Source organism: Lonchura striata, chromosome 3 (genome assembly GCF_050655825.1).
Source record: "Lonchura striata isolate lonStrDom1 chromosome 3, ASM5065582v1, whole genome shotgun sequence".
In the NCBI taxonomy this organism is placed as follows: Eukaryota; Metazoa; Chordata; class Aves; order Passeriformes; family Estrildidae; genus Lonchura; species Lonchura striata.
In genome coordinates, this window is record NC_140705.1 from 25,819,764 (window position 1) to 25,844,385 (window position 24,622).

Consider the following 24,622-nt stretch of genomic DNA (forward strand, 5'->3'; position numbering starts at 1 on the left):
CTGTTTCACTTGGACAACAAATGTTGAGATGCCAAAAAAAAAAATCCCTCTGAACCTAAGATAAAGAGATGCTAGTGTATCATTCTGCAATATGAAAATATTTATGTAACAACTTAAAACCTGAAGTGCATTAGAGAGAATAATATAAAGAAAAAACATACTCATTGCATGTACTGTACAATGTAAGATAAATTTAAATATATTTAAATATATTTAAATATATTAGTTAATAAAGTAAAGAAATAATAAAATATATAAATATAACAATATAAATATATTGTGATCTGCACCAGCATAATACACAGACTATTCAGTATTTTGATTATTTTGATTAGTTATCTATTTAACAATAAAGCAGCAAAAAACATAGAATTTACAGAGAAAATCAGGAAAGTCAGTATCTTCTTGTATATTTATGAAACAGACAGATTGACAACTGTACTCTTATGTAAGTATATGCTGTTTTCATTTGATAATGCCTTTCACAGTTTTTTAAAATAATTTTCACTAATAATCCTGAAGAAACGTATTTAATTACACTAATTATTTTCACGGCTAAGTGCATGTAAGGTTTTTTCCCATTGCATTTATTTAATTTTCTGTGCTTGAAGAGAACAAATGTTAGTTAACATGCACTAATGACATGGATCCTCTTCTAATGACTTTATGAAGTCAGTGGTGTTTTAAGCAGCCTGTTAATACTCACATATTTAGTGGAGATGCTCAGTTATAGCCTACAAGCAACACACAAATATTGGAGCAAATCATCCTCAGGACATCCACATGCTTGGATGGAAGAATTATTATGTCTTCATGTGCTATCAGATACAGCAGGAATAAGCCAAGAAGAAAGCAGGGTATCTCAGGGAGAAAAAAGCCATTTTTGGACACATAAGAATTCAACTCCAAGCTGAGCTGTAGGGGACACAGCCCTAATGGTCACAGCTTCTGTCTGAAGGACCTAAGGCAGCACTACCCTATGCACAGTTCTGGTAGAAACATTCAAAATAACAACTGAACAAGGTTTATGTTTACCAAGTGATTTTACTATCTTTTTAAAATTAAAATTTGAGGAAAAAAAATATATGTCAAAAAAAGACATACTAACAAGGAAAACTTTCACTTCTAATTTATTTAGTTTACATTCCATATGAGTGGGAGGCAAGCTTTTTAATTAATTATTTATTTAATTAATTATTTAATTATTTAATTATTTAATTATTTAATTGTCAGTGGTGACAAACTTATATGTGAAGAGAAGGATGTGGGATGTCAGGAACTAAAAAGAAGGAAAGAAACCACGAATCTCTCAGGGGTCTGAGAATGGGAAACCCATGACAGACAGAATTTTGGAGGTCATTAAAGTGTTGCATTGACACTACTTCTGAGAATGACAAATACAGCTCCTTATCAGAAGATGCATAAAATACCATAGTGAACAACACTGGAGCAGAGTCAGAAGAAAATATATAGTTATAAGAGTAACAGTATATGCACAAATGAACACCTATATCCATGGACTACTGAATTCATTACACTGTAATTTACCACATGTAGCTAAATACCCAAAACCATACACAGATGCTGCAATATTAACCCCTATACAAAAGAATCTCTGAAATACCCATTTCTTATTCCTGTTACGATATATTATTGAGGCCTTCAAATAAAAAATTCAATTCTTTCATTTCCACAAGGATAAAGGTGTACCTGAAAAGAATAAAGGTGACCATATGTAGGTCATGCATATAAATGGTACAAATATTTAGTCAGGACAGAATACCACATATAGTAGTATAGAATAGAGTACTACATATAGAATTCTACAATATTACAAGAATCCATATCATCTGCTGTTACGAAAACATAAAAGAAAGGCTAGGTATTATAAAGAGACTGGTCTATCTGAAATAGACAGATGGGAAGACAAGAGTGTCTGAAGGATAACTAACTAAAGGATGGACAAAAACACATAATCAGGTGTTTGCTATATAATGAATACAGAAAGTAAAAGGGCAACACCTGTTAGGCAGTCTGGCATCCATAACGTTTTACAACTAGCAAGAAGCCAAGAGAAAAACTGTGCCCTTGAAATTACTGGGACTGCATCTGCTGATGACTTGGCACTTCACATGCAAGGCATTGCTTAAGATTGTGCATTTCACACTTGTAATTTGCTATGGATAGGTATAGGTAAATGTCTTGTAATATTTTTTAATATATCTGAAAAAGCAAGGAATTAACTTCCTTTGAACTGGGAGAAACCTGTGTGTAGATCACACACCTAAAAATGCACCACTTACTTATAGTATCTTAACAGCTTGGAAAAACAATCCACAGTAACTACTTTCCAGCAAGAGTATCAGGAAACAGCTTTTAGAACTCCACAAAGGGATGCAAAGCAAGAGTACAGAAAAGTCTGCAACAGGAGAGAGAGAGACTTGCAGTAGATAATTATCAGCCACTTTATTGTTAAGGAACAATTACTGCTTTGGTTTGTGTGTCCTGTAACTCAGGACAGCTGATGAAAATGTAATTATTATTACATGAGTAATATTACATGAGTAAGTATTACTCATCATTATGCATTACTCATCCTATATTATTTATAATTTCAGCTCCCACTGAATTCTAGTTTATGGCCTCAAAAATTGCTCTCACAGTTTATGTCTTACTGGGCAAATAACTGGCATTAGCAGTGGCAGGTGAAGATGTCTTCTATCCCTACACAGATGCAGAGCTGTGGCTGCCTGCTCATGAGTGCTACAAGGCAGTCACCTGTGCCTCTTCCCCCTGCCAAAATCCATTCAGGTCTGCTGCTTATGGCTGCCTACACATGGAGGCAATGATGGACTTGAGGGAGAAAAGAGGTGCTTTTCAATTTCCAGTTCTAGACTTCCCTAACCAGTGACATGAAAATATGTGGGGAGTTTTCACAGTCACACAGAATTGAGAAGACCATGTGGATCACTGAGTCTGAACACACACTTGTACTACACAGGAGCTCACAAAGTCTCTCTCCTACACATAAAAAGACACAAAACAGTCAACAATGACCCATGATAGACTGAAGTCCTAGAACAAAAGACCAAGAGTCAGAAACCATAGTATGCCTAAGAAGAATAAAAAGAAGAAACAGCAGCTCTCAGAAAAATACAACCATTAGAAAAATCTTCCAAAATATTTTAAAAGTATTATGGTAATGATGCTTTCAGCCCTGCTATATGTCATTTTAGCTCTCTATTTTGTACTAAATCTGTTTTCAGCTCTAATAGCTGAAGTCTGCCACACTGTCATACATATTGACAACTCCAATCTTACAGTGTACATTGATATCAACATATAGCTGGCAAGACTACTTCTATAGCACATAGGACTTGTATACTGCTATTTTAAAATAATGAAAAGGAAAAATAGCAAATAGTCTCTTTTACTGGAACACCTCATTATCCATTAAGCCATTTTTATGGAATGTGGTTTTCAAGAATGTCCTGTTACACACCTAGAAAAGACAGAGACACTGATATACTTCAGGACTTTTAACACAGAAGAAGTACGGAGTAACAATAAAGCACTACTAAGAGGATACCTCTACAAGAGGTGGGAAAACTTAAAAAATAATTTAAGATCTGTAACCCTTAAGGATGCACTGGTTTGTTAAACACTTAGAGCTTCCTGTTTTATTTTCTCTGTTCCTTCAAACTTCATCAAAGGAGTCCAGTCTGTGATCCTCTGACTTTGAGTAGACTGTTGAGCCTAGTTAAATGAAAATCCCAATTTTTCAGTATTTTTATAGTATTATTTATAATATTTACAAAAAAAGCTTCATCCCTTAATATAAGGCATTGAATGTCAAAAGAAAATGATAGAAGAGGTGTGAAAAGCGAAGAAGGAAACTGTCTTACACTAGAAAGACTAGAAGGTATTTTATGCAATCAACTCATCATTACGAGTAAGTACTTTAATCTTTCCTTTCCTTGCAGACACTAATGCCATAGGTAAACCATTCGGGAATCCCCAAGAGCTATGCATAATATGTACAAAATGAGGTTGGACAGAGCATACAAACTAGAGGTACTATACCATCATTACAAATCAACTGAAATAATCAAAACACTTCAGTTGCATATCAGAATAGATCTCCAGTAGTCAGGAATTCTGCTTGCTTCAAGGAGAATATGGTGGCATTCTACCCACAAGTAAAGATTCTTTGTTTTCCACAAAATTATCTGGTATAGATCAAAAATGAGTATTTCAATAAAATATCCACAGTCTTGTGCTCCCAGCTAAGTGACAATAGATCCCTCTCTGTGCAGTCTGGTTATACATGCCAACATGCTGTGTCAGCTACAGGGAATAAATACTGTGATATTGAACTGTTGATCATTCATACTATTGAAGATTATTTGAAAATACTATTTCTATATCCTTGATGCAAAGTCCTTGCATACTTTCTCTAGATTGCATGAGCACATCTGAGGTTGGATATAATCTATGTATAGTTAGTTTAAGTTCCTTTTAAGCCATGGAATTAAGTATTATTCACATACACATTCTTATATGCATATTGCTCAATTATAGATGAAAAAATTACATTCCCTACATGCACACACTATAATTTGTGAAGCAGTAACATAAAAATTAGAGACCAAAATTTAAGCTTCTGCAGTAGTTAACTGTATCTTTTACTTTCTTATTTGTATTGTATAATTACTATGTAATTCTTCAAAAAATTAACTAGAGACAACTTACTCTCCAACAAGAATGATAAATACAATGTATGTGACTCTATCACCTCATGATTAATAGGGTCTTTTTTATTCATAAAGTCAGATGTCAGACTCAGTTGAAAAATGTGTATCATCTTATATGTATTTATTCCAAAGTCTACTAAAATTGCTTTCTACTGCTACAGATGGATACAATAACAACCACTTTTCACTGTTTTTTGAATTAACACAAGATGTATGTCAAATGATGACCTTAAACTTCCTGAGTTGAAAATTTCATTTAAAACTTGACAAATACACTGGATGCCAGAAAAACACAGTAATAACAATTCACATGAAATCTACTACCTCTTCTAACCACACTCATCAAAAAAAATCCTTAAAGCTTCAAAATAGCCATTGGCCTTCTGTTGCCTGGAAAGAAAAATTGTAAAATTTTTCTTTGTTTTCTCATCATATTTTGATTTTTTAAATATTCTTTTAATTTAAAATCAGTATACTATTTTCCTTTATGACTTACTGCAAAGTTAGCTGATAATAATTATTGGAAATACTGTTCTTGCTATTCTTCCGTAAATTTCTGAGAATATTCCTCCTATCACACAGGAAAAATTTAGGATGTGCCCATGATCAGTTCCCCATCAAAATAGAGTACCTCATTTTCTTCTAAGTTATATAACAGTAATAAATGAGTTTTACAGAAAAATTACAAGTAAAAATTAACTAAAAATTAAGGTGAGCAGATAACAGATATATCACAGTATCTTGTGGGTCCTGTACATGCTGGTTTTTTCATTGTAAGCCATTGTACTGGCTGATACACCACCCACTTCAACTCAGCTCATTTCTCAAATAATTAACAGACTGCAGTGGCTGCAAAACAGAAACTTGAAGAGAAAGTGAAGATATACATTAGTGAATCAAAGTCTATATATTTTCACCACTCAAGCCCTGAATGAAGTCATTGGTATTTCTGACATACTTCTTACATACAGATATAGCAGACTGTGCACCAGAAATAGCCTGTGTTTCCTCTTGATTTTCCTAGTTAAGAAAGTACGAATGAGGCAATTGTTCAGAAAATGAGAAACAGTGTACTTTCTGAAGAAAAAGCACTTATAATTTACTTATTCATGTAAGAGACTACATTTTTCAACAGATTTCAGGTGACTTTAGTTAGCAGAATAAGGCGTTGATGCTACAATTATTTCCTTCGGGCAGAAATTAACTGTTGAAGAGAATGTGTTCACAATAAGTCTGAACAGTAACTCACAGTAGATTCTACAGTATCCCTTAGTTTTTGCACTTTCCTTGCTGTAAGTGAAGTCTTTATTCTAGAAAAAATAATCTCTTTTTATGCATCTGAAGAATGTCCCTAGTGTCTTCAGTAAAGCTAAACAGATCACATAAAAACCTAAAATATATACAAATCCTTGCAATTCCATCATGAAATTCCTAATTGCCAATTATCTCAAGCTGTTATACTTGAGAACTATTTATTTTTAATGTCACTTCAGACTAGTACCTGTTTCCATAGAGACCTCATTTGAACAAGAAAACCACATCCCCAAAATCCAACAAATTTTGTTGTGGTTAGTGTCCTCAGTGACTTGTTTGTTCACTTTTCGACATAAATGCAGTCTTCATACACAAACAGTACTATATAATAGGTAGCACTAGAGTGTTAGTATTTCTTTTCTTTAAACATCATATATTTTAAACACAGAAATGTCATAAATGAGAAGAAAGTTCCTGCAGGCTACTTATCCAACTACCAGTAATAATATGAACCATTACTGGTTAATCACTCCCTATAAAAAATAAAGAGCAGTGATGACAGCAAGACACATGATTGTGGTCAGTTGGTAAAAGAATCTCTGATTTAGGGGAAAAACTTCCTCAAAGTACTTTAAAACTGCCCAGTCTTGTTCTCCTGCAAAAAATGGAGTCTGGTTTTGGGATGTTTTATCCAAGATGTAGGTATCATGAATGTACTGTGTACTGGATGTGTCTATCATAGCTGCAAAAACACAGTCCAAGAGCAACATTTAAAGAAAGGGGACAGGGAGAGAGGTATAAAAAGACTATGTTTTGCACTGCTGTATCTATTTAATCACACTGATAAAAACCCACTACACAGTGAAGAAGCAGTTAAATCACAAAGTAACTTCCAGAAATATATTTTTTTTCAGTTTACACATACAAACACCACCCTTACAACAGCATATACTGAGAGCAGTCCAACTAGCCCACTGGGGAAAAAAAAATCCAAGGTATTTGAAATTGAAGCTTGACCCTTAGCAACCCTGAAGCCACTATGGCCAAAGTACTAAAGAATGCTTCAAGTAAAAACTGAAATTAATAGTGACCAAGCATAAGTACTGCTGGCATAAACAATACAGTAAATTGAAGAAAATGCTACAACTCTTTTCAGTCTATTTTAAGCCTTTATTTTAGCAGTTGTAATACGGTTCACATGTCTTTCTCAAATGCATTAAGTAGCTTGTTCTACACCCCATCATTACATCTCCATCACCCTTTACCAGGAAATTTAACCTGTAAGCAAAACTGATTTTTATTTTCTTTCACAGAGAAAAGCCATATATATGAAAGCCATTGGAAAAGCCTCCAGTTTTCTAAACATAAGAACACAGTTTACAATAAAAACTTAGGAGCATATTTCCATTGGGAAAAAAGTTATCTTTTCATAAAAGCCTAATGTTACACACAGTCTAAAGTGATTTTGTTTGTTTGTTTTTGTACAGGACAGTACTACACATTACTAAACTAATTTTCTTATTATGATCTGTTTGGCAGTTTATGCAATCTTTGCATACTGTCTCTATGCAACCCAAATCTTTCCCATGGTGATGATAGTAAAATTAGCCATATTCTGTCAGTTGCTCTGTCACGTGGATCGCTCATCTTGAAAGGTCCTCCTACGTGTGTGCACGTGTGCATTCTTTGTGCAACAAACATTTGGTTTCAAATATCTCTTATTCCATACTGACTTTCTTTAATTCTGTACAGAAATTTGGAAAGAAAAGTGGACATGTGAGGCTCTGCTTTCAGAAAATGTGCCCAGTGAATAAAACCCCTTGTTGCAAGGTGTCAAAGGATATGTAGGTAAAGAGAGCTAGCATCTTCAAACAAACACCATCAGAGCAACAGCTGAGCTGGAGAGGCTTTTCCAATGGCTTTCAATGTTTTTGATCAGGTTCCATATTTAAGTGGTAGTGAGTGCAATAACTACCTTTTGTTAGGGGATTCCATTTCACTAACTTTACAGTAGAAGTTGTGAGCTTACTAATAAAAAAAAAAAAAAAAAAAAAAAAAAAAAAAAAATCCAAGACAAAATGGTGCTGTCAGGGAGCCTATTTTACATGCAAACATTTAGGACTAAGTAATTTACCCTGGAAAAGGCTTTTTTTTTCTAATTCTTTAAGGAAGCTTCTAGTCTTAGAAGGATGAGAGAACATTTCAATGGCAACCCACAAGCAGTGTTAAATGCTCTCAGTTTAAAAAAAAATGCTCTTTTACTGAGTGCTTCCCTTGAAAACTGTACACCTAATAGTCTGCTTACACGTGGGTTCTGGGGAAATGCAGGGGACATAGTTGAGTGGGAATCCTTTCTAGGAGAATCCCTTCTTTCCTTTACCATCCCTTGCTGACTGGAATGAAGGGACTTGTCCTACTGTTGTTCCAGCAGTACCATTAGCCAAACATGAAAAGTATGAAAGGGAAATGTATTCACAGATTTTTTTATAGTTTCCAAACTACTTCAATGACTGATCACATTGATCAGTGACAAATAAAAAGTCAAACTGTTTTCTCAGAAGTTATTTTTGAGTCTCCTTCCCCAGAACATAGCTATCAATGTTTCTGGTACCAGTTAATTCATCTCTTATGATACCATTTGTAATAGAAAGTTCAAATTAACAGATGCCTCGTTACTAGCATTCATTTCCTTGTCTGACTATAAAAGTGTTTTGAGATTACAGCATTCCTAATACCATAAAAATGCAAATAAATATTATTTTAAAATATTCTTGTTTCTTCATTGCAATGAATATCTCCTATTAAAAGTGATTTGTTTGGCAATTTTCTCTTGCCAGCTCTTACACGAAAGCAACCAGGTCTATGCTGTATAAATTGCTCTTTATACTGGTATCACTTTTATTAATTCCTCTCTCTGTTTTGAATGCCACTTTTTGATAGTGGAAGAAAAAAAAATGGGGCTTTCCCCCCTTTTGTTAATTTCTTAGGTTCAAATGCTGGGTTTCTGAATAATCTAAAACTCTAGTAAAAGGGTATGCTGGTAAGAACTAAGAGTATTTCTACACCTGTGAGTGCTTCTTGGTATACCTAAATCACTTCCAAATTCATACTTGTGTAGTGCTAACAAGAAAGATAAATAAGAGCACTGAAGTTACTCAGCTCACTCAGAAATCTGAGACCTCAGGTGGCAATCCCTTATTTAACTCACAGCTATTGCAACTAGATTACTGGAGATTAAAAAAATGAAAACCTCCAAAAAAAGCCCTGCAAGTTAGTTTAAAGATACTGCGTTTTGATGGGCTGCAGCCAAGTACAATTTGAATGCCCTCTATCTCTACAGCCTCTCTAGGTATCCTGCTCCTTGGCTTCACTGTTCCATGCTGATAAAGTTTCTCCTTTTATCCAGTCTGAACATCTCTTGTCCCAAGCTACACCTACTGCCTCTTATTCCCCCAAGATGCACCTTTGTGAAGTGTCTCCTCAACACCTTCCCTGCAGACAGCAGGGAGGCAGCTCTTAGGCCCTCTGGAGATAACTCTTCCTCCTGGCTTATTCACTCCAGCTCCCTCAGCCTCTGCACACAGAGCTCGTGCTCCAGCCTGGTGATCTTGCCAATTCTCCTCTGAACTCGTTTGTCTGTATTTTCCTTATATTTGGAAAATTAAAATTAGACATAGAAATGTAGGCAATAATTTTCTACTAGCAGCAGATGAACACATGGGGTGCCCCATCATCATTCCTTTCCCAGCTTACATATCCTTTATCTTCAATGTGAAGAAAATCTCTGCAGTTTCACTCTAGAGCAGTCTGAGTCAACTTTTGGACTAAGAGGACAAATTCAGCATTGTGGAGCACTAATGCACCCAGCTCTGCTCCTGCAGACACAACTGACTCCGTGCACTTGGTCTGTGAGCTTGAGCCTGAGCCTAACGAAACGCATCCTTGCAGAGACATGGTGTGTTCTGATAATCTGCTCCTAGGGAACAAAAATAGAATTTTCTCTCTTCAATGAAGAAGAATCATGAGAGGATTTTTAGAGATTCCCTCCTCCCTGTATGTCATGCTGCTGGTATATCCATGAAAGAACACTTAGAACACTTTTTCTGTGCCCATCGTTCTTCTGAAAAGGAATCCTTAAAAAAAAAAAAAAAAAACAAACTGAAATATCTGAAAATTTGAAAGCTATGTTTTTCTTTTCCACTTTTCCCCCTTCTGGTGATGTAATATCTAATGATATTCCAAACAACACGACACAGTGCTCTGAAAGTCATCTTGCCTTTTCATGGTCATATCATTTCTGCAATATCAAAAAATTTCACAAATGCTATTATACCTGAAAGAAATAAACCATCTCGCCTTGCAGAGGCTGGAAGAATAATAAAACATGATTTTTACTAGCACTAGGCTAATTGCAGTGACACCACTCCTGCGCTACAGTTGTGTTGGTGTCAGCACTTACATTACGAACTCCTCATTCCAGGGTTTATAATTCTGCTCTATGTTAGTTAGCAACACTTACAGAGGTGCATAACACAGTTGTTAATGGCTTTATTAGAGACACTTAAAATGGATTAAATTTTAAATTACTTTTAAATTTTGTCTGCTACATGGTGTAACTCACAAGCAACTTGTAACTAAAGCAAGACAATTGAAGAAGGCAAAACCCATCCGAAATGTGATTTATACACTTGGACTTAAAAGTGCTTATTTTTGCAAAGTTTAGAGACAATAGTTGCTGTATATAGTGACCATCTTCACTATCTTCCGACCCAGACATGATATTAGGGTTTTCTGGAAAACTGAGTTTTCCATTAAAGAAATAACTAAATAGTATCACGAGTAAGAAGAGAGTTTCATAAGCAGCGAATGTCAGGTGACATTTTGGCAATAAAGCCACCAAGCATCAGTGTTTTAAATTTCATATATGAACACGTTTATCTAGAAAAATATGCTGTGATTTCTGTTATCTGTTAAAGTACTTTGATACCTTGGAAATCTGCAGATAACCTGCCCACTTCAGTATGTTGATTATTTTTAGGTAACATGACAATTCACTGGACATGCTCCACTGAGAATGCAGACTCCTGGGTCTGAAAATTACCAAAACAAAAAAGCACTGCCTTGCATCATGCTGGGACAGGATATAAAACATGGTCTTAATTATATCCACTTTCTAATTTATATTTAAAATTTTTTATAGTATATTAGAGTATCTGCTACCTAAGTCAGTGACTGAGATAAAGTTTTACAGCTTATACAGAAATAATTCTATTTCTTCCAAATTCCACTTTCATTCAATCATAAAAATAAGTACTCAAAGCAATGTGATAAAGAGCAGCCTAAGGCTATACAATCTGAAACAATATTCCCAGTATATAAGTAAAAAAACCTAAAAAGACCCAGCAAGAATTCATTGCTGGTAAAGGCAGTAATAAATTCTTCTCTTTCAGAAAAAAAGGGCTTTTTCTGGCTTTCTGCTACTCATCAGGGTTTTTTTTTTTTTCTTAATAAATGACAGAGAAATAATTTATTCAAAACTAACACTAGATTTCTTTAACTTTTGAGAAACATGTTTATTCTTCTTGTCATTATTGAACAATTCTCTATAGCCTAAGTTTTCTTTTAAACATTCAGCATTTTTTCTTCTTGCATTAAGCATTGCTTCTGTGAATTTTCCTTGGGTAAAATAAACCAGGTGAAGAAGATCTAATTCTCTCTTGCTGAGTTAGCATACACAATAAATAGTTTGTCTCATCAGTAGATGGCCTATCAGCTTGGAATCAGTGATTAGTGAGCAAATGGTGGGCAATTATGCTGTGTATGCCATGGTGGACATTTCTGGTAGCAGAATAAGTCATAGGTGACAATATTTACCTTAGTGCTACCCACTCCTTACCTCAGTAACAGGATTATGATCTCAGAAGGTAGATGGAAACAAATTTTTGCTATAACTGTCACCTGTTTTAAATCCATCCTGTTGGAACAAAACTGTGACTTCATATCTAGGAAAACTGACAGAAGAATTGTCTCCTCCTTGTGTTCTTTAAAGAACATGTGAGTGACAGAACTATGAATTGCTACATTTCTTGAAATGAAAGAGGGATGGCATGGCTTCCTCCCAGTGTGTAGTATTTTGCTTCTTACTCACAATCCCAAATCACGGATATATAACAGTTAAAAAAACCACAGAGATAACCTGTGGTAATCACAGATAAATTAGTGGTTCTACTGTTGATAGAAAATCTAGATCTATCAAGTGAACGTGCTTGCAATTGATTCTTTGTGCTCCTGAAAATGTTTATATACTGATGCTACTACCAAGCTATGGAGGCTAAAAATGGAAGGCGTATTTTTAATAAGTTTTAATAAAACACAAATACTCACATATGTATGTATTCTAATAAAAACATGAAAGATACATTTATGAAACAGATTTCTTTGCTATTAGAGCATATCATGTGAAAGTGTCACCTGTTTATTTTGTTTGCTCAATGTGAGTAAAAAACGAAACAGGAAAGAATGTGGCTGAGGTCAAACATGCTCTAGGCTGAATAGCTGCAACTCAGCAAGTAAGAGCATTTTCAGCATAAATTTCTTTCATTACCATACTCCTCCATATAGCAACATGTTTTAAAGTTTTCTGATGATGCATGGGAAGTTTGAGAAACAGCAAGAAAGCCACCAAAATCTATGACGTTGCAAAGGAGTTACAACACCACTCAAAGGACAGTCCTGAAGAGGAGGAAAACCTTGTCACTGAACTAACCAGTCCAGAAAATTCACATTCACTCTGCTTGGGGCACACAGGCTCTGGAGAAGGCTGCTTGTATGTCCTTGTTGCTGTAACTGGTCTTCTCCTATGTGAGGAGACATACATGACCCATGGGGCCATGTAATTTCCAAGCCTTTCATAGGGAATTAAGGCAAGGTGATCATCTACCTGGTGCAGTCATTTTCCCTAGTAACTATTATCTCAAAGCTTGACTTCAACTCAGCTTGCAAGAGGAGACTATTTCAAAGACAAGTAAGATCTTTGAAGTTTGAAAAGCACATAGAACTAGATAGAAGAACGTGTTCAAACTGAGGCAAAGGCTGTACCTTATGCCATAAGAGATCAGAAAATCCACAAAAGATAATGTTTTTATCATTATACCCATAAGCAAAGCGCCAAATCACAGCTCACAACTAAGCAAAAGACTCAGATGCACTCAAAAAGCTTCCTTAGCTCTGAAGTTCAAGGAACTGCTTGTGCACTGACGTCCCACCAAAACCTGAATTGTTCTGTGATGAGCTCTATTACCTCCTGTCTATTAATTAGGTCTATTGAAAAAGGATCAAGGCAGAGTATTATTTCTTGTGTTAATATTTTCTAAGTAATTTTCAAAAATTAGATGAGAGTTATTATAAATTACATTAATGACTACTTTGAAGTGACCTTGTAACACTACTTGAACAGAGGAACAAGCCTGAAAAGCAACAAAACAGATTTCATCTTCAGCTTCAAGAGGTAAAAACATACTTCAGGAGTGTTTGGGTAAGACAAAACAATATATTTGTTTTCAAGAACTGATTAGCCCACATAGATTCTGCATTTACAAAACGTTTGATCAGCTTACACTACAATAATGGAGGCATATGAAAAAATTAACAGCAACGACCTGTTGCAGCAATTTTGTAATATCTGATGTGCATTTTTTCCTTTAAATACTGGATCTTTTTTCAATGCTTGAAATAAGGTAAATATTCATTTTAATAACTACTTTAACAAGCTTTCAAAACATTCTTAAATCATAATTTGCTTAATTATCAGTTTACTGTTCTTTCATTCTCTGCTAGCATATAAGACTGTAACATACAAAAATAGCATGACATTTATACTGCACTATATTTCCTTATTAAAAATATGTATATGAAATAGTACTACAACTAAAATAATTAAAATCTCACATCCTATATGATAGCAGCATTTCAAATGGAAAAGCTGTATTGGATATGGCTGACTGGAGTTAATTTTCTTCATTACAGACAGTAAGGTGCTGTGTTTGGGATTTGTGCTAGAAGAAATGTTGATAGCACTACAATGTTCTACCTACTGCTTGCACACATCACGAGTTTTTCAAACGTGAATTTCTAAGGACATAGAAAAGCTCAGACACATAACAGAACCAATTTGCCATAAAGTCTTTTCCTCTATTGCCCTGCAACTTTAAGATGTTGATGTTATAAATGCTAACTAACGTAACTGGCAACTGATCCTCTTAAAAGCTAGAAGAAAAAAAGTAGAAACAAGTCATCAAAACCTGATCACAAATAGGTGAGATTTTTGATCAGTACGTATCACTGGCTTAGTTCTGCTCCTGTTGAAGTCAAGAGTACTGTGAAAAATCTTACTCTAACCAATAGTTTGCTTTACAGTTCTCATGAGGCATAGGTTCAATTTGAAAGCTTCAGTAGATATGATTCACTGTGTACTTAATTTTTACTGTTCACTACTTTTTTTTTAGTCCTTAAAAAGCAACACAGCTAAGTGGAAGTGAGGTAGATTCTATTTCTTATCGTAAATCATCAACAGACTTGCTTACTGAACTCCCCTCAGATTCCAAAAGCAGATTCCTTTGAAAATACTGAACTTGTACAGATGATACTGAAGACAAAATTTAGCCCTCACATCATCCATTAATACCAAGAGCAGAGAAAGAACCACTACTGCTGTAATTGCAAAGAAAAACCCCAAGTATGTTTGGGTGTACGTTGAGCACATGCCCACAATCATACACAACTAGTGTAACATGAAATCATGCTCCTGATTAGAGATGTTGGTTTAAGCAGGGTGAATTCCTGCCCACTCTCACACTTACTTTATTAAAGTGGTGCTACAAATTATATATTTTTCCCCCTCAGATAGGAATAATAAAGAAGAATAGAGAGGCATATTCAAATTTTGGTGGCCTAGAAAACATGAGTCATGACCAACATTCCCAATGGGGAGTGGCTAGAACTTGTCCATATTTCACACAGTTGCTACCAGCTACTGACTTTCTCCTGCTCATATTTTTATTTGTCCCATTTTCTACTTACATTGTGTTTTCTAGACTATCAGCTCCTTGGAGAAAGACCAGTGTACTTATGAAGTGTATTGAGTACAAAGGGTGTTTCCATCCTAGTTTTGGCCTTTGAGTGCTCTGCAATATGAAATGGTAAATTCAAACCACTCTAAAAGTCTGCCTTGAAATATGGAAGGTGATACCACATTCCACTGTAACAGCACTGAGTAAATCCCAGCAAATCACTAAGCAGCAATTTTGTGTCCCTGCTTGTAATTTCAAGAATGAGGTTAGGAAGAAAACAGTAAAGGATGAAGGCTGAACTATGTATTTTCATGTATAAATAAAGGGAAGACACGCTTTCACCATCATGCAATCAAAGGCAGGGAAAGAAGCCCTAACGCTGGGAATATTTTTTTGTACCACTGTTTTTAACTATGTTAATGCTGTTTTAATTACCTTGCTAAATAGTTATACTGCCATGGATAGTTAAATGAATCAGGAAGGCAAATTTCTGAATTCTATCTGGAATACACTTGATTCTCTGCAGTTAGGAACAATTTTAGGAAACAATTTTTAAAGAGGTCCATACAGAGCAGCATTTCTCAGCATAATAAAGAAGGTAGTTAATGTCAGAGCTGATTTCAGCAGCAGTGTTATGAAAACAAATAAAGCATTGATGAAAATGGGGACAGAAATTATTTTTTTATACAATAAAAGGTATTTCCTGTAACCATTCAAGAGCTCTGAAAGATTGGCATCGGCTCTAGAAGCGTTAAGACTCCAGGTTCATTTCCTGAACTTACCTGGAAAAGGTAAGTAGAGAGATGGATGAAAGATCAGGTCCTAAATAAGTCAGGAGGGAAAATAAAATTTGTGATATTTTTTCATGTATTTTACTGAAAGTACAGCTAAAGTATTTGTCTGGATTTTCCAAATGTCTGTTGACATTAAATGGAACAGAAGATTTTTTATCTATTTTGGGTCTTGAGTGCAATCAGAAATACTGAGTACTGCACAGAATAGTAGAATTGCACCACTTGCAAGAAAATTCTGGAGATGTAGAATGAGATTTTGAGGTTTGAGATGTTTTGCCTTTTCTCTCAGCTTAAGTACAGGAAGATAACCACTTTTCCAACTTTCTTCTCTTCAAGTGTTCACATTTCATTTCACTTTTCAGAATTAGTTGGACAGTTCATACAGAAGTGATTTAAAGAAACTATCTTGGTTATAGCTATTTATTTGAAGCAAAAAAGTCAACAATACTGAAAAACTAAAATTCAAATTTTGAAATATTTCTGCTGGTCTATCTGAAATAAATTAATGATCAAAGTTGAAACCATACATTAATAGGGAATTTGGTAAGAAGCGGAACTGAGATACCAGAAAACGCAAAAGATCCTTCTTCTAATATCTGAGGGCCTGGTATTTCACCCCTGAATAATACTTATTCAAGTATCTTTTCATTAGATTTTTATGAAACTTATGTACAATTTATATACATTTTCTGGAATAATTTTCTGTATATCAGTGACTCCAGAAATTGAAATTTAATGAAAAAATTAAATACTAATAAATTCCAGATTAAACACAGTACCTAAAGAAGTTTTTGCCCCTATCATTCTTAGTATTGCGTAGATCAGAGATTCTGAGTGACAATTACACTTTAATTTGAAAATTGAATTGGCCTCAACTAAAAAGAAATTTTGAAACTTCCCCATTTTTATAAAGCAAAAAGCATTACTTTGTTACAATGATGCATGTTCAGTATTTCATTATGACCAGGTAGAAATAAAAATCTTTCAAGATATAAAAGAAAGCATTCTTTATTTATACAACTAATTGCAGGATCAATTTCAGTACAATACACTTCATGTAAATTAATAATTTTCTGCCTTCCAATGTTCAGGCTTCTCTTTAAAGAACTCAGTTGAAATACTGAACCAGTGCAATCTTCAGATTTAGTTTGGCATCAGTCTAAATTCTAGTATCTTGCCATGTATAAAGGCTTTTCTTGTCTTAGACATGAGGAAAAAATACTGGCAAGGCAAGCAAAAATCTCCATTCCATAGTTAGATACTAAGTTCTTTTTTCTCTTATTAAAGTGTTGGAGTTTTTATAATCTCCTGAAACATCTACAGGATTAGTGACAGATCAAATGGTCCTCCTGCTTTATTCAACAACATGGTACTTATTTCATTAAAACAATATAAATCACAGAGAGAAGTCATGGCTACTCATTCATCTCACTAACAGTCCAGGCCCCACTTCCCTTAGAAATTTTATATTTTCTTGTCATTTCATTTAATGGACATATTAGCATATGTTGTTCTTCATATCTTACTTAAAAGTGAACTAAACACACAAATCATCTGATGATTAATATGACACCAGTTGTTTTGAAAGCACAACCATCAAGTTTGAGAGAAAAAAACACATGAAAAATGAGAACACTAAATAAAAATCACTTTACTTGTCTGAGTTAGATGTTAAAGACAGAATAAAACCAGAGAAGTTCACCCTTCACAATGAATTCTTTAGCACTGATGAGTTTGTCTAATTTATTTGCTTGAAGTCATGAGTTTATGAAGCATAAAACAATATAAACTAACAATGTCTGGCACTGAACCTTTAAAAACTAACAGATGCTGTACTGGTTTTGGCTGGGATAGACATCACTTTCTTAGAAGTCTGGATCTGTGTTTTGGATTTGTGCTGAAAACAATGTTGATAAAATACAGATGTTTTTGATATTGCTGAGCAGCATTAACAGTGTCAAAGCTTTTCTGCTCCTCATCCCACCTGACCTGCGAGGAGGCTGGGAGTTCTCAAGAAGTTGGAAGGACATTGACCCCAAATACCAGTGGGATATCCCAAACCATACAGTGTCATGATCAGCATACAAAGGTGAGAGAAGGAGGAGACATTTGGAGGACAGCATTTGTCTTCCAAAGTCACCATTAAATATGATGGGGCCCTGTGGTGGTGTGTTTTTATTTAATTTGATATTTGTTCAATATCTGTTCACCCCGCCCCCCCCGCTAATCTCCTCCTCTCCCCAGTTGTCAATCTTCCCTAGCTCTTCCCTAACTCCCTCATCTCCAAGTTGTCAATCCTCCCTTTCCCTGCCCCTTTCCCCAGAACATTCCCTGTCACTCCTCCCAGGCTCCCTCCCCTGCTTCCAGAGCATTCCCTGTCTATTTAGTGAGGCTCAACACCCTATTGGTTACCTTGTGCTATTCCACTCCCCTGCTTCCCCTGATAGGTTTGTGATATGTTAGTTCTGCCCTAAACTCCTCCCCTGCTATTCCCTTATTGGTTACTGTTCCTATACCCCTCCTCCTAAGTTCTTGTATAAAACCTTTGTTCCTCCTCCCAAGGGGGTCTTGGGGCTCACTGAATAAAACCATTCTGTTCACCCCCAAGTCCCGTGTCGCCTTCGTCTGTTCCCTCACCACCGACTGGGACAGCAGAGCTCCACAGGGGGAGCGGCCGCCCGTTCTCTTCCCTCTCGCCGCCCAGCACGGCACCGCTCGGGGTGCCGCGGCGAGGGGAGTGCCTGCCGCGATACGACAGGGCCCTGTTCTCTGGAGATGGCTGAACACCTGCCTATCCATGGGAAGAGTGAAGACATTCCTGATTTTGCTTCACTTCCATGCACAATTTTGCTTTAGCTATTAAAGTCTCTTGTGTCAACATGCTGTCACTATTCTGTCTCTCTCCCATGCCACTGGTGTAGGAGTGAGCAAGTATCTGTATGGGGCTTGGTTGCTGGCTGAGGTCAAACCAAGACAGATACACTGCAATATTTAAGACTTTTATAGGCATACTGCTAATTTTTACCTTGTCAGCTATTTCACATATCTGCACTCAGAGAAAGCAAAAGAAATTAACAAACTGAGCCATTCCTTAATGGCTGAAACCCAGCTAAGCTGAAGTCAGGATAATGAGGGCAGAATTTCACCAGTCAGCAACATTTTAATTTACAATGTGTACTGGACAAGTTTGCAAACAAAAACTTCCTATTTTATGTGTTACATAAAGCTAAGGCTTTAAACAAGCTCTCAAATTCTTAAACTGTGCAAAGGAGCAAATTTGCAAAGCCCAGTTTAGATGCTCCTTAAACAAACTATCACAGAAAAAGGTAGGAACTGTAGAAAACAACAGGAGCCTAACTACAAGTAAGTAAATGGCAAAAATCTGCATTGCCATGCAAATGACAGATTCCCACCAAGTGTTTAAACTGTCACTTTTGTTTTTCAGCAACAAGATAATTTCAGATTTTTGGGTTTATTTCAATTTTTTTAAATAACCCACTCTTTTCCCATATCTGATGTATTTGAAATAAATTCACACTGATCTGTGCTGGAGTCTTTTTAAACAAACCCTGAGGTATTTTCATGCAAGTCTTAGTTGGAGTTCACATAGCATGAAAGTTAAAAAAAAAGAGGCCCTATGGAACAGAACGAAGCATTGACAAAGACATTGCATCACTGTTTCAAGAGAAATTTTGACTGCATTAAAAATACCTGCTGTATAGTGGAGTGTGTGTAAATGAGATGCTGTTTTTACCTGGGCTGCTGGTATTTAAGATAATTAATCTCAGAAAAGATCATTGCTGAAGTATGATCTAACACCCTGTCTCTATTTTAAATCCCCATTTTAGAGCAGAGGAAAGAGGCCTGTGTCTTCACCAGCTAGTAACACAAGACAGTCACAGCCTTTCATATTCTTTTCCTGTTGTCTGCACCAGACTGTGGACACTTGAGTAGAGACAATATCGGAAGACTTATTCTGCAACTTCAAGAACTATTTAGCCACTAGAAGCCTTCTGTGTTAACTTTTGCTCAAACCTTAAAATGCTGCTGCTGACTCTATAGCTGTCATTGTAGCTTAGCCTACAGACCATAATAAATTTTTATGCCAAAGGTTCCCTTAAAGCAATTTGTATTTTTACATGAAGTTAAAGTAAGTGCAAATGTCTTCCAAGAGCTGCCCTCATTGCTAAACAGAGAGCCTGTAAACTGTTGTTTTAGATGGTTTTTACCTGGGCAGAATTTCTTTTTACAATTTATACACTTGGACACTTTCTGCATATTTACAGAACCCTGCTTACCTAGCACTGCCCAAAAAAGCTTATCAGCAAACAACGACTGAATGATTTAAAATAATGTTCTTTCAAATAGAAATTACTCCTAAGTGAAATCATATGGTAATTATCTTGTTTATAAGTACAAGTCTGATCAACTGCTATTATTAACATATTCTACCAAATATATAAAACTAATCCTCTTAATTATTTTCTACTTTTTTTTTCATTATATATAAAGCAAGCTGCAGCAATTGCTCTCTGCTGATTTGACTAATGCATACAGTCATCCAGAAAAGACAAGACACTAGATCACAGCAATCAGCTATTTGAAACAAAGTGCAAATGCAGTCCTTGAAAGAAGGTTCCTAGAGACAGTATCAGGAAACCTGCAGTTCTGGGAACAGTTCCATGCCAAGCACAGAATATTGGTAGCAAATCAACTACAGAAACCCTGCAAGAGATTATTCTGCATTACTGAATAAGTATTTCATTTCCATCACACTGATTTCTTTTGCTACACCACTCAAAACTGTAAAAATACCTTATATCTTTTACTATTCATTAATATGACACATTCATTAAAGTAAATTAAGCTAATTTAATCATATTCAGGTGCTATATTGGATAGATGAGAGTGTTTTGTCTTTTATTCTACTCTCTTCATCAAACAGTATTCTGAATAATTATCAGTCTGCTGTTATGAAGTTACAGCACTATTACATCCTGACTAGGAACTTCAGATCACCTACAGCATTTACACAAAATACCACAAATCAAGGCAAAGCACCTCAGACTATGCAGCAAGAAAGTAATTCCTTATAGCATTAAGTAATTCCTTATAGCATTGTATGTGTTTCTAAGGTCTTCACCATTTGGATTATTACATTATCTCAGTTTTATATTCACTAGTCAGGAGGTAAGTATCAGCTGGAATCATTGAATCTCAATTTTTTTACACCTTTCATTTTGTTCGATGAGCTTTTTACCAATTGTAATTTACTGCTCTGATGAAAGTATAAAGCAAAAAGCTCAAACTGTAATCAAGGCTAATGGTGAACCACGTACCATGTGACAATAAATCAGCAAGGAAAAATACTCTGGAGACAAACAGAGATGTTTAGCATTTCAGTATAACACTGTTGGAATAACTGTTTATGTAAAATTAAGAACTGTACAAGAAAACCAAACAAACACCCAAGAAAACCCAATATTCTCTTATAAAAAGTAAAACAAAAAACTTCCTGCAAGCAACTAAGTTTTGCAAGAAATAAAATCCTTTTTCTGCATTAAAGTATATAACAATGAGAACTAATAAGAAAGTCTGAGATACTAAAACATTTGATTTTTATAAACAATAATGAACATTGTCAGTCACAGCCTGCAGTAATTCCAACACTTGATCTTTTAAAACTTACTACATGAGAGAAAATCCCCCACCTCTTCTATGAGGAAGACTTTCAAAGTTACTGGAACATTTTTTTCTTGGGCAACTGGTATTTTATTTTATAAAAGCATTATATATGTAAAAAAACCCAAAAAACTAAAACAAAAAAAACTAAGAAAAAACCTCAGCAGTTTGTGTAAGGACAAAACTGAAAAAAATCTCAATTCACTTTAATTGCTTTTCTAAAAGGCCTCAAGACAGGAGCTAAAACATGTATAGCTAACAGATACACTTAAATAGGAGCTTATTTTTTTTGTTTTTAATACCCCAAAGCCTGCATGTTATGACTCAATAAAAATGGTTGTGTATAATTTTGTCATCATTATATTAATAATAAGTGTTAGACTAAATTTACAGTACCTTTGGATATTGTTTGACAGGGATCAGAACTCTCTCTGACAGCTTTATGTTTTTGTTGCTGATAACATCAAGATATTTCTTTTCTTCATCTTCCTTCTTGCCTTCTGAACCCTGAAATCTTTCCATTTCTGAAAAATATCACAAAACAGAACAATCAGTGACATGTAGTTGTCATCCTTAGGAAGTTTAAACCTACACATTCCTACCTAGACCGTGCACTGAATACCAGTGATGTTTGCTGTCTTTAAGAGAACCTGGACTCTCAGCAGTGCTGGGAGGCAGAGGTGACACTCACAACTAATTCTTCCCCAGCTGAAAGGGAAGCCAAATGATCTCAGCAGGAGCAGGAATAGATGAGGCTTACAATTCCAGCTGTCAGTCTTTTAAAAGGAATGACATCATCACTGCTCGATGCTTTGTGTAAATGTGACCTGCCAGAACGAAGCTGCAATAGCTAACTTTCAGTACAAATACTAGCAAACTGAAGAAACTTCTTGTTGTTACTGAGTTTCCATTCAAATACCTCTGAATTAGTTAACGATAAGAAATAAAGTTAACTCTTGCTCAAAAAAATCTTCAATTAAGAAATGCAGTGAAAAACATGAGATATGTGTATATATATATGTGTATATAATTTATATAGAATGTATATATAATTGATAATCTGTAGAACACTCTAGAATTTACAATTAAAATAAATAAATAAAAAAGATTTTCAGGTAGAATAGTTCTGAATTCTTTATTCCTGAATGCTTTATAACCAATGGATAACAACAAATAATTGAATTCATTATCCTGTGAAGAGCATCTTATATAGTGTCTGAGAGCTCCCTGACAGTTCAGGTACTATAGAAAAAGCTGCTTCTGCAGCAGTGACATCGTTGACAGCACAGAAAGTGGCAATGCTTATAATGAGCTAATTATAACTGAATTATAGCTAAAAGGACAGCTGTGGATCTCAGAAACATGCTGCTTCAAGGATGGGAAAGCAATAGTGGAAAGGAGGAACACAGCCACAGCACGTTCTAACATTCATATACAAGTTTCTTTGATTTCCAACATGCATAAAGAAAAAATGTGTTGAAAAGAACAGCCCATGTCATGATTTGTTAATAAATGTTTATGCTGCTTTTATGAGATCAAATAATTTATTTAAAGCCTGCACCAGCAGACAGTTCTCTAATGTTACAGTTATAAAGCTCTTTTAAAACCTCCCAAAGAACACACCTAAATGAGCTCAGATGGGATACACATTCAATAATTTAGGATTAAAAAGTTATTTACAATCACTGAAAGCATCAGAAGAGCATTTCATTATTGTAAAATACTTGAACACATGTAAAAAAAAAATGTGGTATGTTGCATTCAGTGGAAGATTAATCTGGAAAGCAGCAAGCATCAATTAAGTAAGTAAAATACTCATTTTGGGCAAGTTTAATAGATAAAAAGTTCTTTGAAAATAGATCCAATGCAATTATACAAAGGGGTGTGCTATGGGGGTACAGAGGGGAGAGACAAAGGTTTCATAAAGAGGGAAAAGTGTTACAAGCACAGTAAGTAGTAAATGAAATAAAGGAATTTCCCAAACGTATTGTGAACACAGTACTGAATTAGATAATTCTAAAAGGCAGATGGGGAAAGTCTATCTACATATACACATATAGTTCACTAGAACCATGAAAGTTTAAGTTGGAGAAGACCTTTAGGGTGATCAAGTTCAGCTGTTAATCAAGCTCTGCCAAGTCCATCCTAAACCATATGCCTAAGTGCCACATCTACAAGTATTTTAAATACTTTCAGGGACAGTCATTTCACCACCTCCCTGGGTAATCCATTCCAATGCTCAATAACTGTTTTTGTGAAGACACGGTTCCTGCTGTCCAACCTGAACCTCCTCTGACAAAGACTGAGGCTATGTCTTCTCATCCTGTCACTACTTGCCTGGGAGAAGAAACCAACCCCCACCTGACTATAACCTCCATTCAGGTAGTTGAAGAGAACAATGAATTCTGCCCCAAGCCTCCTTTTCTCCACGCTAATCCACCACAACTCCCTCTGCTGCTCCTCATCAGGTCTGTGCACCAGACCCCTCCCCAACTCTGCTGCCATTCTCTGGACACACTCCAGTCCCCCAATGTCTTTGTGAGGGGCCCAGAACTGGACACAGCATCCAAGGTGTAGCCTCAGCAGTGCTGAGTACAGGGGAACAATCACTGCCCTGGTCCTGCTGACCACACTACTGTTGATACAGGCAAGGATGCCATTAGCTTTATGAACAACTGTTTCTCCTGGAAAGCTGAAGATACTTAAAAGTCTGTATGGTCAGTAGGGATGGGTACTAAAGCCTAGGACAAAATGCTATGCTTTGAATCGTCTACCATGCCTTGCAACTAGTGCCAGTCTCGTGCTTTGTTTTCAACTGAGAGTACATGGAAGTTGCAGAATGAAAATGGGGTCTTTGCTGAAGCTAATGAAAGACTACTTCAGCTGGGCTTATCAGACTTATGTGAATAACAGTTTGTTTATCTACCACGACTGAGACAAGCTGTGGCACTTTAATTGGTTTCACTCCATGATGAGGGCTGAGCTCTAAACCCAGAAGAGCCAGTCCCAGCTTATTATGGGAGGCACAAGAAACAGCAATGGAGAACTGAGTTTCCTCCAGGGAATGAAA

General features: G+C 35.7%; 1 protein-coding gene across 15 annotated transcripts in view; it reads right to left on the minus strand.

Moving 5' to 3' along the window:
* The window catches only part of KHDRBS2 (KH RNA binding domain containing, signal transduction associated 2), a 349,072-nt gene that overhangs the window by 266,806 nt on the left and 57,644 nt on the right, over positions 1–24,622 (minus strand). For all 15 annotated transcript variants that reach the window (XR_014953621.1, XR_013339757.2, XR_013339753.2 and 12 more), the window contains exon 2: positions 21,949–22,076. Coding sequence is in view for 3 of the 15 variants with exons in the window: in XM_021525682.3 (XP_021381357.2) it covers positions 21,949–22,076 (128 nt within the window). In the remaining 12 variants the exon portion in view is untranslated. The remainder of the gene's footprint in view (positions 1–21,948; positions 22,077–24,622) is intronic.